This window comes from Chaetodon auriga, chromosome 19, assembly GCF_051107435.1.
Source record: "Chaetodon auriga isolate fChaAug3 chromosome 19, fChaAug3.hap1, whole genome shotgun sequence".
Taxonomy (NCBI): Eukaryota; Metazoa; Chordata; class Actinopteri; order Chaetodontiformes; family Chaetodontidae; genus Chaetodon; species Chaetodon auriga.
The window spans coordinates 22231844-22246272 of NC_135092.1; the positions used below are offsets into that span (position 1 = coordinate 22231844).

General features: G+C 42.0%; 1 protein-coding gene across 3 annotated transcripts; it reads left to right on the forward strand.

The window, feature by feature from the left end:
- Positions 1-984: 984 nt before the first annotated feature.
- septin5b (septin 5b) lies at positions 985-13885 on the forward strand. Of its 3 annotated transcripts, XM_076757326.1 has the most exons (12): positions 1114-1305; positions 1492-1502; positions 3902-3992; positions 5771-5857; positions 5957-6080; positions 8155-8289; positions 8399-8516; positions 9828-9929; positions 10409-10505; positions 10629-10764; positions 12189-12291; positions 12460-13885. In XM_076757326.1, exons 1-12 carry the CDS (start codon positions 1263-1265, stop codon positions 12520-12522), a joined length of 1110 nt encoding a protein of 369 aa, XP_076613441.1. In that variant the 5' UTR covers positions 1114-1262; the 3' UTR covers positions 12523-13885. The 3 variants fall into 3 exon arrangements, with proteins under 3 accessions (XP_076613442.1, XP_076613443.1, XP_076613441.1); XM_076757327.1 differs by lacking the exon at positions 1492-1502 and having other exon boundaries at positions 985-1317; XM_076757328.1 differs by lacking the exon at positions 1492-1502 and having other exon boundaries at positions 1004-1279.
- The last annotated feature ends 544 nt before the right edge of the window (positions 13886-14429 follow it).

The following is a 14429-nucleotide window of genomic DNA, read 5'->3' on the forward strand; positions in this document are numbered from 1 at the left end:
GCGTAGCGACATAGGACTTAGCAAAGGGTCCGTTAACGGGATAAACACTAAAATATAATGTTAGAGTATCACAAGAGTCACTGATCGACAGATCAATATTCAATTTTTGCTAACATTAGCTGACATTAGCCATCATTAACAACTAAGGCTACAGCAGCAAAACCCTGAGTGTACTCAAATGAACGAAGGTGTGTTTTATTACTTATTAATATGACTTCATTCTGAAAAACTAATAATTATAAGATTTCCCTGTCTTCCTTTAAGGAAACAACCTTTGTGGAGTGTTTCTGTTTTGTGCGTTTGTGTTAAAAGCTGATGATAATGTTGGCATCACCTGCTGGTCCAGACAAAAACAGCCTGTCATCGGCCCTTCATTCCTAACATGAGGCGTATCCAGTCTCTTAAATTTCTATCCAAATCATTTGAAGGCATTAAAAAAGTATAACTGAATTTCTAACCCTTCCTTGTCCCACGTGGCCTCTCAGATTTGGGTCTAACTGTTCCAGAGACTGAATTAATAACTATGAGTATTGATCTTTTGCTGTATTAGCTCCTCAGTTCTGGAACAGCCTTCAGGCCGGCTAACAGTCCTTAAATCCCAATTTAAAGCCACTTTCACAGACTTGACAAATACTCTCAGTATCTTTTAATATGAGATGGCTTTTGCCATCAGTTTCTCTAGTTTCTGTATCTTTTAGCTGAACATTATATTGTAAATTTAACTTTATTTATATATATTTTTTTTAACTCTGCTTTGTCCTTTTAGCGTTGAATAATTGCTGCTTTTTATATATTTACTGTCAACACTCTTTATGTCCTTTCTTGTATTTTGAAAAATGCTCATCGAACAAACTATTATAATTATTATTATTATTATCACGTGAAAGACTAAATGCATGTTGCACCAGCTGCAGCAGAGTATATTACTCAGTGCAGGTATAGAACAACACTGCCACCTCCTGGTGATCCACCTGAACTGCACATAGTTTTTCACACAATAAGCATTGTGAGCGTCTCTTAATCAGTGATCAGTCTGCGTGCATGACAGCACAGAGTCCGGCGTCGAGACTGCGTCCGCACAGTGATGAGCTTTAATCTGGTTTCCATTTTACGTTCATTCCTGCACACGTGAGCTTCTGCTGGACGCGTTTCGCTGCTGTGGAGGTGAAATATTGTCCAGCCTGAATTAAACGGACCAGCAGCAGCTGCAGACGCGCCTCTTTCATTCAGTTTGGACGCGTTTTCCACCAACTGTGTCCAAGATGACCGCCAACAGCAGGTACAAGACCCGCGCGCCCCGGTCAGGTGAGCTCCCGCGTGTCATTAATAACCCACCGCGCGCCACAGCAGGTTAATGAAGCATCGATTAATGAGTCTGCACGAATCCTCATCATGTTTTCATTCTCTCCTCCTGGAAACGGCGGGATGGATGCGGCTGTCATCGGCTCCCCAAACGGACGATGCCTCCTGGAATCCGGCTTCATGGCACAGATGATGGAGAGGTAAGAGAGACGCAGCGGACAAAGGTGTGATGATGATGATGATGATGATGATGATGGTGACCCTTACAAAATAAAAGCCTCCTGCTGTGTCGCACCTGCACGAACCAATAGAATCCCTTTATTTTGGTGGCTGCACAGCTGGTCGGTGCTGTCGGTGACCTGCTCAGGGAAGCTGCTCTTTGTCTTTGACTCATCATCACACACACTGACAGACTTTACACTGAGGCTTCATTTCAGTTCACGTTTCAGCATCTGGACACATCTGGAAACGTGCCTGGAGCTGAGGCGATAATTGATCAGTCAATCCACAGAAAATTAATTTCCCCTCGTTTAAGTCATTTTTCAAGCAAAATGTCAAACATTCAGTGATTCCAGCTGCTTGAATGTGAGTGTTGGCTGCTTTCACTCATCATGTATGATAATATCAGCAAAAGTTTATTTTAAACGCTGGTGGAGACCTCAAAGCTTCCAAAGATACCAAACAGATCAGGCTGAATTTGGGTGGAAACTTTGGAATATTTAATATATAACAAGACGACAGAGAGATAATACAAAATCATTGATTAATCTGCTGATTGTTTTCTTTATTCATTGCCTATGAAATGTCAGAAAATAGTGAAAATGGCTGTAAAATCTCCTAAACTCCACGGTGACGTCTTCAAATGACCAGCAGTTCAAAAATGAAAAAGAGTTGCAGTGATATGAAACAGATAAATGCAGCAAATCCTCCAGTTGGACCAGCTGGAATCAGACAACATTTAGCAGTTTTTTCTGCAAAATGACAAAAAAGCAACAAGGAATTATCAAAATAGTTGCTGCTGAATTTCTGTCAACTCGTTCAGCTTTAAAATGCAAAAAAGGGGAAAGCTGTATGATCATTTATAGAACTGACATCATTCACACACTCAGGGTGTCAAGATGAAGGGAGAGTGTGTCACCGTGAACCCTCTCGTCCAAAAGCATGTTTTAAATCATTAATTTCGTCTCTTGCGTCTCTCGAGTCGCAGGCACTCGATGGAGCAGCGCAGCACCGTCTTGAAGAGCAGATACCCTCGTATGAGTTACATGCAGCTCTCCGCCCTCACTGTTCATTTTAGATCCATTTCCCCAAAATCCCACCAGCCGTTTCATAACGTCTGCCTTCATCCTGCTTCACAGTTCTGTCTTTTCTGAGTCAAAGCAGCGGACGCAGACGCAGCGTGGTGTTACCCAGCAGTCTGGATCACTGTATTTCTGTGATATGTGTGTGGGTGTGACACACAAACGCATCCACAGACAAAATGTCAATATGGAAGCAATAACAAAAGTGGAGCATAAAAACACCCCCACACCTCCATATGCACAGCTCCAGTCCACTGAGTCACTGCCTGAAGTCAAGCTAATGCATTTGGTAAAAAAGACTCAAGTGGCAATATTTGGAAAGACCTGATGCATGATGGGAGGAGCTGTACTTGTATTCCACCAGTCTTGCTGTTGCTGTTTTGAGCTTTTCGTCCTCTTAGCGTGCGCTCAGATGAACATGCATGTTGCCTCTGTCACCCCCCACCCCCTCCTCTTGTGCCAGCCTGCCGAGCTGTATTATGAATACTTGAGGGAACCTCGGGGCATGGTCTCCGTCTCTCTGCGCTACCTCAATAAAACATGAAAGGAATCATGGGAACGTCCTACCAACACAGCTACTGTACCACGAGCCCTGAGCTGTGGAGGAAGATCTGACCCACATCAGGCCGTCCGTCCGCCATTATGATCACACACTGCCCTACATACAACTAGGAAGCTAAAGCAAGAGGCCCATATCAAGTCAAAGCTAGCTTGCGAGATAGCCTTGGCTAATTTTAGCTAAAACTAAAAGTAAGTTCATTAATTGATTTTCTCATAGTTCTTCACCTGTTTGTAATACATTTTGAATGATTTTGGTTATTCCGTGTGTCCTTCCACATGATTAAATAAGGCAACAGCTAAACAATTCAAAATGGAGATGAAAAACTACAGTTAAAGGTCGCTAGCTTAGCATAAAGGTAGCTAGCTTAGCAGATGTCAGTAGCTGAATGAATTTCATGTGATTTGGTGGTTAAAAAATTTAAATTGTAAATCCTATAAGCTGCTGTAAACAATAACTTCTCAAACTAAAGTGAACATGTTCCCTCAGAAAGCTGTGGGAGCACGTTGTTGGTACTAATACTGCAGTTTCTCTGAGTATTCCATGAATATTATCCACAGGCAGAATGTTTTTAAGCACTGCGTGTTTTACAGTTTGCTGTCCAGGCTAAACATTTTTAACCCTTTTTCTCAACAGACAGTATGGATTCACCAACTGCAACTAATTTATCTATATTTATTTGTGTGTGTGTGTGTGTGTGTGTGTGTGTGTGTGTGTGTCTGTGTCTGACTGTTTCTAGGAAAAAGATTACGTTGGTTTTGCGACGCTTCCGAACCAGGTGCACAGGAAGTCGGTGAAAAAAGGGTTTGACTTCACCCTCATGGTGGCAGGTGAGAGATGCTAACCCGTCACTGTTGCTGTGCTCTTCAGTCTGCCTGTTTTAGCTCGTATGCCGCTAACAGTGATGATGGAGGATTACCATCACAATTCTTTGTCATTTTTAGTAAAAATTGGTCCTCAAACTCAAAAGTAGCTCCTTATTTTTATCCAGCGACTGTTTACGCTAAAATCACATCTTTCACTGGAAGATTATATCAACTGTAGCTAGCCAACGCAATGCTAATGCTAAAACTCCATGATTGTTTGAAGCTGATTTGTTTTAAAACACGAATCCTTGAAATTTGCTCTTAAATGTGTCTTTGATGGCTACATTCATGATATGCTAACAGACTGATGCTACATGTCCAAGCTAAAAGTCATCATCCTCACCAGTTGATGATTCATGCAGAAGACACAGAAATGAAGGAGCAGCACTGATCCTGAATTGTGCAACAGAGTTTCATAAAGGCTGTACATCCCTCAGTGAAGCCCCGTGAGCTGCACGAATCAAGTATCTATCTATCTATCTATCTATCTATCTATCTATCTATCTATCTCTCTCCTGCACATGGATCAAGTCCAAAGTCGTCTTCACACAGAGACTGAAATCCACGCAGGATGTTCTTGTCGAGCGGCAGCTTCACCACCACGCCTCCGCACTGTCTCAGCTTTCACAAGTTTCATGTGTCCTGTGAAAATGTCACAAAAAATTATCTGGATTTAATGACACTTTTTAGCCAACTGTTAAATATTCAGAAGCATTTTGAACATTAGAGCTTTTCTCTGCAGTTTGATGGAAACTGGAGGATAAACGCTCTCTTTCATTTGGGTCATGGTTCTTCTAAATGCTTTACAAAGTCAACTGGACAGTTCACCAGAGTACATTTACCCAGACCAGACTCACCATTAAGTACGTACATTAATGCATTTAGTATGTGATTTAAAGGCGGCTTAACCACCAAATCGCATGAAATTCACACGGCAGGCAGCTTCTGAAATCTGCTAAGCTAGCTTTCACTTGTTACAGCCCTCTTAGCCCTCTTTAGCTTTCTCGTTAGCTGATTTTCTGTGATAGAGAGTGCAGTAACTACACAGCCAAAGTACTGCGTTTTGGATTATTAAGGGCATTTTGTAGTTCCAACAAGTTTAGAATGTGTTTTAATGGAAATTACACATTTCTGTGCAATGGAAAGTCACAGGTTATAACTCTTCACTGTATAGACTATAACTATAACTGTATGTAGGGCAGTGGTACAGTAGCTGTGTTGGCAGGGCGTTCCCATGATTCCTTTCATGTTTTATTGAGGTAGTTTACACAAGTACTGTGCTATTTATCCATGAAGTACTGATTATGATGACCGCTGGACTGATTTTGATTTTGTGATTTTATTTTGTAGAATGTTTTTTAAATGATCACTAAATGATGTCGATGAACATCTGGAGGTTTATGTTCAGACGTGAATCCTGAGTCTCATTTATTTGATATCGTGTTTTTATCAAAGCCTGGAAAGCAAAAACACATTGATGTGATCTTTGAGTCAGATGAATGTTCGAGCAGTGTGTCTCAGTGTGACTCCTCGCGGTGTTGGATGTGTGTGGGTGGTGCTGCTGGAGAACAGGGTCACCCAGCACTGCCTGCGTGAGGCCTTTATATGGGACAGGCTACTGCGGCTCAGCACAACTGTCTGAGAGTTTTACTCTGAAAAATTGTATCAGATAATCTCATATTATCATTATCTTTAATGTAAGTACGTTTACTCAAGTACTGCTGTATTTGTGTGTGTTCCAGGTGAGTCTGGTCTGGGTAAATCCACCCTGGTGAACAGCCTGTTCCTCACTGATCTGCACAAAGACAGAAAACTGCTCAATGCAGAAGGTGAGTCACCAGCCAATCAGATGGTCTCGTATCTCTGACTGTTCAGACCTGCTGAGGCGGCAGACTTTAAGTATCTGTTTGATGTTTTTGACCGTGAAGAGCGCATCAGTCAGACGGTGGAGATCACAAAGCACACCGTGGACATCGAGGAGAAGGGGGTCAAGCTGAAACTCACCATTGTGGACACTCCCGGTTTTGGAGATGCTGTCAACAACACGGAGTGGTGAGTGTTCACACCAAGATCTGGTCTGCCAGCAGCTCGGGTGGTGAACAGTTTCACGTTTAAGAAGGTTCACTGATTTCCTCAAACAGCTGCTCACTGTGGTTTCTATTGAACAAACAGCAGGAAATTTGTCGGGGACTATTTTGAGCAGCAGTGAGGCTCATTGATGTGTTTTAATGGAGGTCAATGGCTCAGAGGAAGAAGATCCTTCAGGCTGTGACACACACGCTTGTTTGAAAGGCTGCAGCTCATGAATAGTGATTATTCATAGTTACGTTTCTGAGTTGAAAAAAAAAAAAAAAACAGTGAAACAAGCCCATTCACAATTTCTCAGCGCCCACAGTGACGCCTACAAATTAGACGACTGATGTGGGTTTTTCAATGGCCGACGCCGATATTTAGAGAGCAGCCGATGGCCAATGTTGTTGTTTTTCTGCACCTGATAAAATACAACAATTTAATAATAATAATAATTATAACAAACTGAGACACAATTGCTGAACATCTATTTAACAATTATGTTATTTTTGTCTTATTTATGTCTATCACTACTTCAACCAACTGTCCAAAAACCATGAAATTTACCATCTTTACCATCAAAGGAGACAAACAAAAACAGCAAATATTCACATTTTAGAAGCTGGAACTGTTGGATTTTAGGATCTTTTGTCGACAAAGTTACTAAAATCAGGGCTGCAGCTAACGATTATTTTCATTATTGCTAAATCAGCCAGTCATTTTCTCGATTACTCGTTTGATCCATAAACTGGCTCAAGGTGATGTTTTCAGGTGTTTGTTACTGTAACAGTGACAAGAAAAGTCAAGGTTTATATTTCAGTAGTGTTTGAAGTCAAAGCCAGTTAAAGTCTCCTGCTGATGGAGGCATCGAATCAGAGAACCGGTCTATGAGTCGCCTCGAGGGTACGAACAAACAATGCTTCATTTGGAGGACGTGTGATTTTTAATTGAGCCTGTTCACAGCCAGCGTTCCTCTTCATTCATGATATTTCACACGCTCGCGCTGCTCCTGATGCGTTGATCTGTTACTGCTCTGTGCCGTCTGTCCTGACAGGGCTTCTGCAGTACATTTCAATGAATAAGTTTTCCGTTTTATCAGGAACTGAGCTGGTGTCATGTACATGATGTCAGCCCGGCTAAGCTCCTGGTCATTTACACTAATGGTAGGTGATGATGGTGTAACTGCAGCCCCTACAGCACATTAAGACAAGAGACAAGCAGCTGAACGTCTGGATGCAGCATCGCGGGTCCTCACGTGCTACCTTGAGGGTGCTCTTAACTGGATGAAATGAGTTTGCACACCTCTGTCGTTATAATGGGCGCTGTTTCTGAAAGAGTTCTTCATCCTGTGCTCAGCCTGAGTCCCGCTGTGGGAAAACTGCAGCTTCAGCAGCAACACCTCCATCACCTGCCGCTCAGCTGATGCAGTGTGATAGCTCGTACACAGCTGAACTCCCCAAACTCAACTGCACATTAGCAGTAATGATGCTTGACAAGACCGGGACTGAATATTCATCTCTAAAGGTGCATGAATCATGTAATAAACATGAACGCAGAATGAGCAGGAGTCCCACATTAAATGAATTCACTTTGAATTAAATGAGGTCAACAGAAGCGACTCCACCTGAAATTCAAATATCCACCCACCAACATCTTTACTTAAGTAAAAATGCACTTGAAATATCAGAAGTACTCATAATTCAGAGCAATGTGTTACACTGTTACATATAATATAATTAGATTACTGTTATGGTCAGAATTGGTCATATATTCTGTTGGGCTTTTTAATCTGCTGGACACTTTGTTTAATAAGATCATCATATGTTTGTTTTATATGTAAAAATCTGTATTCTAGTAACTGAAGAGGTCAGATGTGAGTAAAAAGTACAAAATTCGGCTGTAATATAACACAACTACCTCAAATTGTGCCCATAAGTACAGTACTTGAGTAGATGTGCTTAGTTACTTTGCTCCTGTGGTGATGATCAGTCTCTGAGCAGAAAAGGGAATAAGCATGCTCCTTCAGCAGTTAAACAGATAACTGCGTGTTTTCCAGCTGGAGGGCAGTCACAGACTACATCCACCAGCAGTTTGAACAGTACTTCAGAGACGAGAGCGGACTCAACAGGAAGAACATCCAGGACAACAGAGTGCACTGCTGCCTCTACTTCATACCTCCGTTTGGACACGGGTAACACACGCTAATACACACTAATACACACTCATCACGTCTGACGCAGTCATGGGATTTACGACGTGCACACATTAAATGGCTCAGTAAAGATCGTGTCCTCCTTTAGGCTTCGTCCAGTGGATATAGAGTTCATGAAGGCCCTGCAGGATAAAGTTAATGTTGTTCCTCTCATTGCGAAGGCCGACTGCCTCACTCCAACCGAGATAAAGAAACTCAAAGAGCGGGTAAGACCCCACGATGTACGGCGACATACATGCAGATTACATATATAATCCGCGAGCAGCAGATTTGGCCGCTCTGCCAGATGTATGGGATGATGCAAATTCTCTTTTCACCGAGGCAGCAGCTTTATCTGAGCGCAGTAAAAGCTGAATTTGTGTCCTGACCTTTGTGGAAATGCAGCATCTCTTTTAGCTGCTGGGTATTCACAGTTTTGCTTTCTGCTCTGAATCAAACCACAAAGACTTCTCAGCATCTGCATAAATACAACAAACGTCTGGCTGAACAGAAGATGAGATAATGCTGTCAGGGAATTTTATTATTTATTTCATTTTTCAGCCCTTAAACTCTTTCAACTGTTATTCATTACATTAGCATAAAGCTAACAGTGTCAGCTGGTTATTCAGTACTTTTGGCTAACTAGCTAACAATTTCAGCGGTCCGTTCAATACTTTTATATAGATGGCAATTAAACTATTTGTTTTTTAAAAATAATTTGGATTTTAAAGGAGTAGTTCAGCATTATAGGAAGCAGACAGATGAGAAGATGGATATCAGTCTCTTCTCTGTGTGTTATGTATGAACTTGTAGTCAGGATGTGGTTAGCTTAGCTAGCATAAAGTCTGGAAACAGCCTGAAGCTCCTTGATAAACACTTTGTTTTTCCATAAATAAACAAAAATGTGAAAACAACATTTTCTGGATTTAGCAGGAGGTGGACTTTATGCTAAGCTAGGCTAACCACATCCTGACCCACCTCTCGACTTGACACATGGACATGAGGTTGATATCCATCTTCTCAACTCGTAAGAAAGAATTCACATTTCTCAAAAACTGTTCCATTGAATTTATACTGTAAAGAATATCTAATATTCCTTTGTTACCAAAAAATGTTTTTTTTGCCTTATTTTTAATAATTATAAGATTCAGCTTGAAAAAGAGGCCGTTTGAGCAGCCGAGCTGAATCAAACCTGAACCAACAACTATGCTGATACTCTGCTTTGGAAGATCAGACTCGAAGGGAAAATTAGGGAAGAAATGTTGAACCTTTGTTAGATTTGGGTTCATTTTCAGTTGATATTAGTGGAGGATGACTCACACTCCTCCACGGAGGTTTGAACTGCACTTAGTTGTAAAGCTTTATATAAGGCAGCGACTTCCTGCTAAATTTTAGCACTCAGTGGGAGGGTGTGTGTGTGTGTGTGTGTGTGTGTGTGTGTGTGTGTGTGTGTGTGTGTGTATCCACTGTTATCCATCACATCTTTTATGTGTGTGTGTGTGTGTGTGTGTGTGTGTGTGTGTGTGTTGGTCTTGCAGCTGAGGGAAGAGATAGATAAGTATGGGATAAAGATCTACCAGTTCCCTGACTGCGACTCCGATGAAGACGAGGAGCTCAAAAGACAAGATAAAGAGCTGAAGGTGAGCTCGATTCTGGTCTACCTCGAAAACATTCCACTCAAGAGGGACATTTTACACTTTTTACTGCATCACATTTTTCTGACAGCTGTTTATGTATCTGTTTTATTCCTGTCACGTACGATATGTTGTGAATATGATGCACGGCTTTCAGTATTAAAACCCACCATGTGTAACCTGTGTGTAGTTGTTCACCTGTGTGCAGGTTTTCACACACTCTCAGTTGACTTAAGTGACTCAGGTTGATGGTCATCTTACGGGTTGTTGTAAATTTATTAAAGATCACCATCACATCAATTCTAAATACTAGAAAATAGAAACAACAGGGGCCATTATTCCTCTGTAGTGAGTACTTTTACTTTAGATATTTCATATGCATTTTGCTGATTATAGTTCTACTGAAGTAAAACTAGGAAAGAAGCACTTTATTGCAGTACTTTTAGACTCAAATACTTCCCCTACACTGTCGTTTTGGGATGCAGGAGAGCATCCCGTTTGCAGTGATCGGCAGCAACACTGTGGTAGAGGCCCGAGGTCAGAGAGTGAGAGGGAGGCTCTACCCATGGGGCATTGTGGAGGGTAAGAAACGCTCTGAGCCCGTCCATCCCAACGCTCTGCAGCGATTTCTGCGCTTCAGTTACCGTGTTAACACTAATTATCAGTGAGCGACCCGCCCTGATGTTAATCTTTTCCCGGATGCAGTGGAGAACCCGTCCCACTGCGACTTTGTGAAGCTGAGGAACATACTGATAAGAACCCACATGCACGACCTGAAGGACATCACCAGCGACTGTCACTATGAGAACTACAGAGCTCAGTGCATCCAGACCATGACCAGGTAGGTGTGTGTGACATATGCGCTTTACTCTGTGTGTGTGTGTGTGTGTGTGTGTGTGTGTGTGTGTGTGTCAGAGTCAGAATGAAACTGTGTATACATGTGTAGGGAAACTACAAGAGGTGAACAGTTGTCTTTGTTGGGACAAATCTGGTCCTCCAGCAAACGTGTTTGTCCTGCTGACTTGAGTGTTCTGAAAAAAATTCACTTTCATGATTTCCCATAAATGTATGTAACTCCCCAAAAACACAGCATTTTAACAGCACTGGCTTCTCTGTAGCTGTGCAGTGAAATTAAATCCACATATGAAGTCAATTTAGGTGTTAGCCCAAAACATGCACAGGAGACATCGTAGGTTCCTAAAGCCTCAATTTTGTGTGCAGCTCTCGACTCCTTTCTCAGGCTGCGTTCGGCCCAAACTGCCTCCACCAATCAGAGAGTCCGAGGAGCCTGAATGTGACCTGAGAGGCAAAACCCAGGGCTCAGTTCTCATCGCTTGCTCACTCACACAGAAACTTGGACAGCAAGGGGACACCCGAGGGACATTTTGGGCCTTGGCAGCATCAGTGGATGTAAACAGTGAACTTGCACTGATGTTGATGTTCTGCCCACAGTGGAGGAACGAGAGCAGTTTCCCACGAAGTGACTGTTTCTTTGGATCTGCACGCTTCCATTGTTGCCTTTATTTTGTTGTGAAGTGTGTTATCTTTGCACAGTGATGCAGTTCCAGACAGGGACTCATTTAAAAGCCGTCTTTGGACTCTTTTCAGCAGCTGGCAGGCTTCTGAAAGTTAAACTCATGAAGTTAAACAACAAGAAAATAGTGCTTGGTAGTAGTTTTTTTTAATAATAACAGTATGAACATAGCAGAGCATTTAGCAGCTGGTCCAACACAGAGCGAAACGAGAGTCAGGTCAGTTTCATTTATATAGCACCAAATCATAAGAGACGTTATCTCAGGGCAGTTTTTGCAGTTTTCATCAGATCTATATTTGGATGTGGTTATTTTTAAACAGAGACTGTTGAACCTGCTTTTACAAACTGCTCGTCACGTGTGAACTGCCTCCATAAGACTCCCACAGTGAGCGAGCACTTGGCGGCAGCAGCAAAGAAAAACTCCCTTTTAACAGGCAGAAACTGGAGCAGAACCAGGCTCTGGGTGGGCGGCCATCTGCCCAGAGAGGGAATACTGGACCCAACGTCCATCAGGTGGACAATGGACTTGGAATTTGAATGTTTGTGACTTGGGCACCCCCCAGTGGTCATACCAGAAAAGACACAGGGGACGCTGAGATGAAATTAAATGAGGCTATAATGACACAATTCTACACATGAAGGCTTTCAGAGAGTTTTCCGTCTCTGCTCGCAGTCCACAGAGAGCCTCCGTCCTGCTGCTCTCACCTTCATGTTTACTTCTCATCTCACAGTAAGATGAATGCAGATAAGCGGGTGGAGAGCCCCATCCCTCTCCTGCCGCTGTCCACACCAGACGTGGAGACAGAGAAGCTCATCAAAATGAAAGATGACGAGGTGAGTGGGAAAAATCTGACTCCTTAAAAACCTCAAATCCTAAATAATGCATTGCAGCAGGTGTTACATAACCAAGATGCTGATGTGAGATGGTGACCCATATGTGTTGTTATGTAAGCTGTGTCTTATCCCCCTCTTGTTCCCTTTTCTCTGTCTTGTCGTGTGCAGCTGAGGAGGATGCAGCAGATGTTGCAGAAGATGCAGCAGCAGATGCACGAGCAGGAGCTGTGATCCCCGAGCGCTGATGTTACACCTGTGGCCATTTATTTAAGAGAAAGATCAAACACACAGCACAGACTTAAACCTTCTCCTCGGGGGATGGGATGGAGAAATCTTTAGATCATTTTAATCAATATTTCACCTGAGTCTGAAAACAGTGGTCACACAGAAACAGTCGAGGAGCGATAGCATGCTGGGAAACTTTCAGAAACTTTGCTTTTTTACCGCAGTCGTTAGCCAAGTGAGTCTAGTTAGGCAATAGAGAGTAAATTGCACTTTGTTACCTTTAGATCACAGTAGATTTCCAAGTATGTTTTCTCTTTGAAACACTCAATGACACAAATGCACCGTGCCCTCAGTCCCCTCAGTTCACCTCTGACGTCTGGAGTGACGCGAACTTTGAAAGTCGCTGATGATTTGAAACTTTTAGTGTCGCGTGCACAGTCTGAGTGGTGTGTCGCTGTTGGTTTTTGCTGTGTAATTTAACTTATGTGGCGCTTTTCAGATGATGAGTGCTTTACTGGGAGGGTCACTAAGCTAATGAAGCTAGCTGTAGTGACTATGGCTAACAGCGAGCCTTGGATAGCGTTTGACTAATGAAGGAGTTTTCCAGGTACTGTGGAGTACTATCATGTACTCTTTTCATGCTGGCTAAATGTCGATGGGCCTGTCAGAAAAGACAATTTTTTACAAATGATTCAATGATTTAACCCCTGATCTGTGTGATTTTGGGCTGTCCCAGGTGAAAGTTCTTCTTGAGTCAAATAAATCAGATCTGTGGTCGTCAATCAGAAAAGGTGGTCTGCAGTTTCTAGACCAGAGACGAACTCTGATCAACCACAGCTACAAACCAACCACTCAGAATAGAGCAAGAGCGACACGCCTCCACGGTTTTAAACCTCAGCGCGTCAGCTCGAGTGTGTGCGTGGATTTTCTCTGACTGTCGGCGTGGTCATCAGCAAAGCCGCGACAGACGAGCTCATCCTTAAATAAGACTTTTAATCATGCATTTCCTTCAACAAAGTGTTGCAAAGTACAATCATAACTGAATATCAACGAGGGAAGATTCATGGAAAAACAATCCTGCTGTACATTCAGTTTCCAGAGTGCGTGTTTCTGAGTTTGTGTGTAATATATAACATTCACATCTCATAGTTATTACATGTTACAGATGTGACTTCAGTGTCGGGGGATTCGATCTGATAGTTTGTCAATATTAAACACTGTCCAGACTCACATACCTGCAGAGAAACTGTCACAACTAAAGTAAGATGCCTACAGTTTATTAGCTTTATAATAATGATGATAATAATAACTTTTGTTTGTATGGCAAAGTAACAAAGGTTGAAAAAAAATAAAATCCTTGTTTTTATCTAAAAGTGTCTTCTGTCAATAATACGCATGCATAGACTTTACTTGGGTAATTCTGACAAAGATAGCATGAATTTAAATATTTGAACTGATTTACCCATAAAACTCTTCCCTTTAATAGAAATTTGTCAGAAGGAATTGAGAGTTGTCTTAAACTCGCCGCAGTTCAAAGCCAGAAAACTAAAACAGCAGATGACTTTGGGAAGTTTTGTTTATAGTGAACACTGTTTTAAGAAAAATAATAAAATAAAAGTTGAAGACGGGATGAGGTCACTTTCTGGCCCCTTGGAGGCAGCAGAATGAGATATAAACACAATACTGACGTATAATCACCTCAAAATGGCAAATCTATAATTCGTTAGCAAACACTGCTTATTTACATACGAGCAAACCCTCGGGGACATTAGCATTAATTCCTGTTTCTGTCAACCTGATACGAAGAAGCACTTTCACATTATACACTTTGATCCAATATTATATGTTTCATAGATTTAATGTTCACCAGCATCTTAGTTTTGGATGTTAGCATGCTAACATGCTCAAAATGA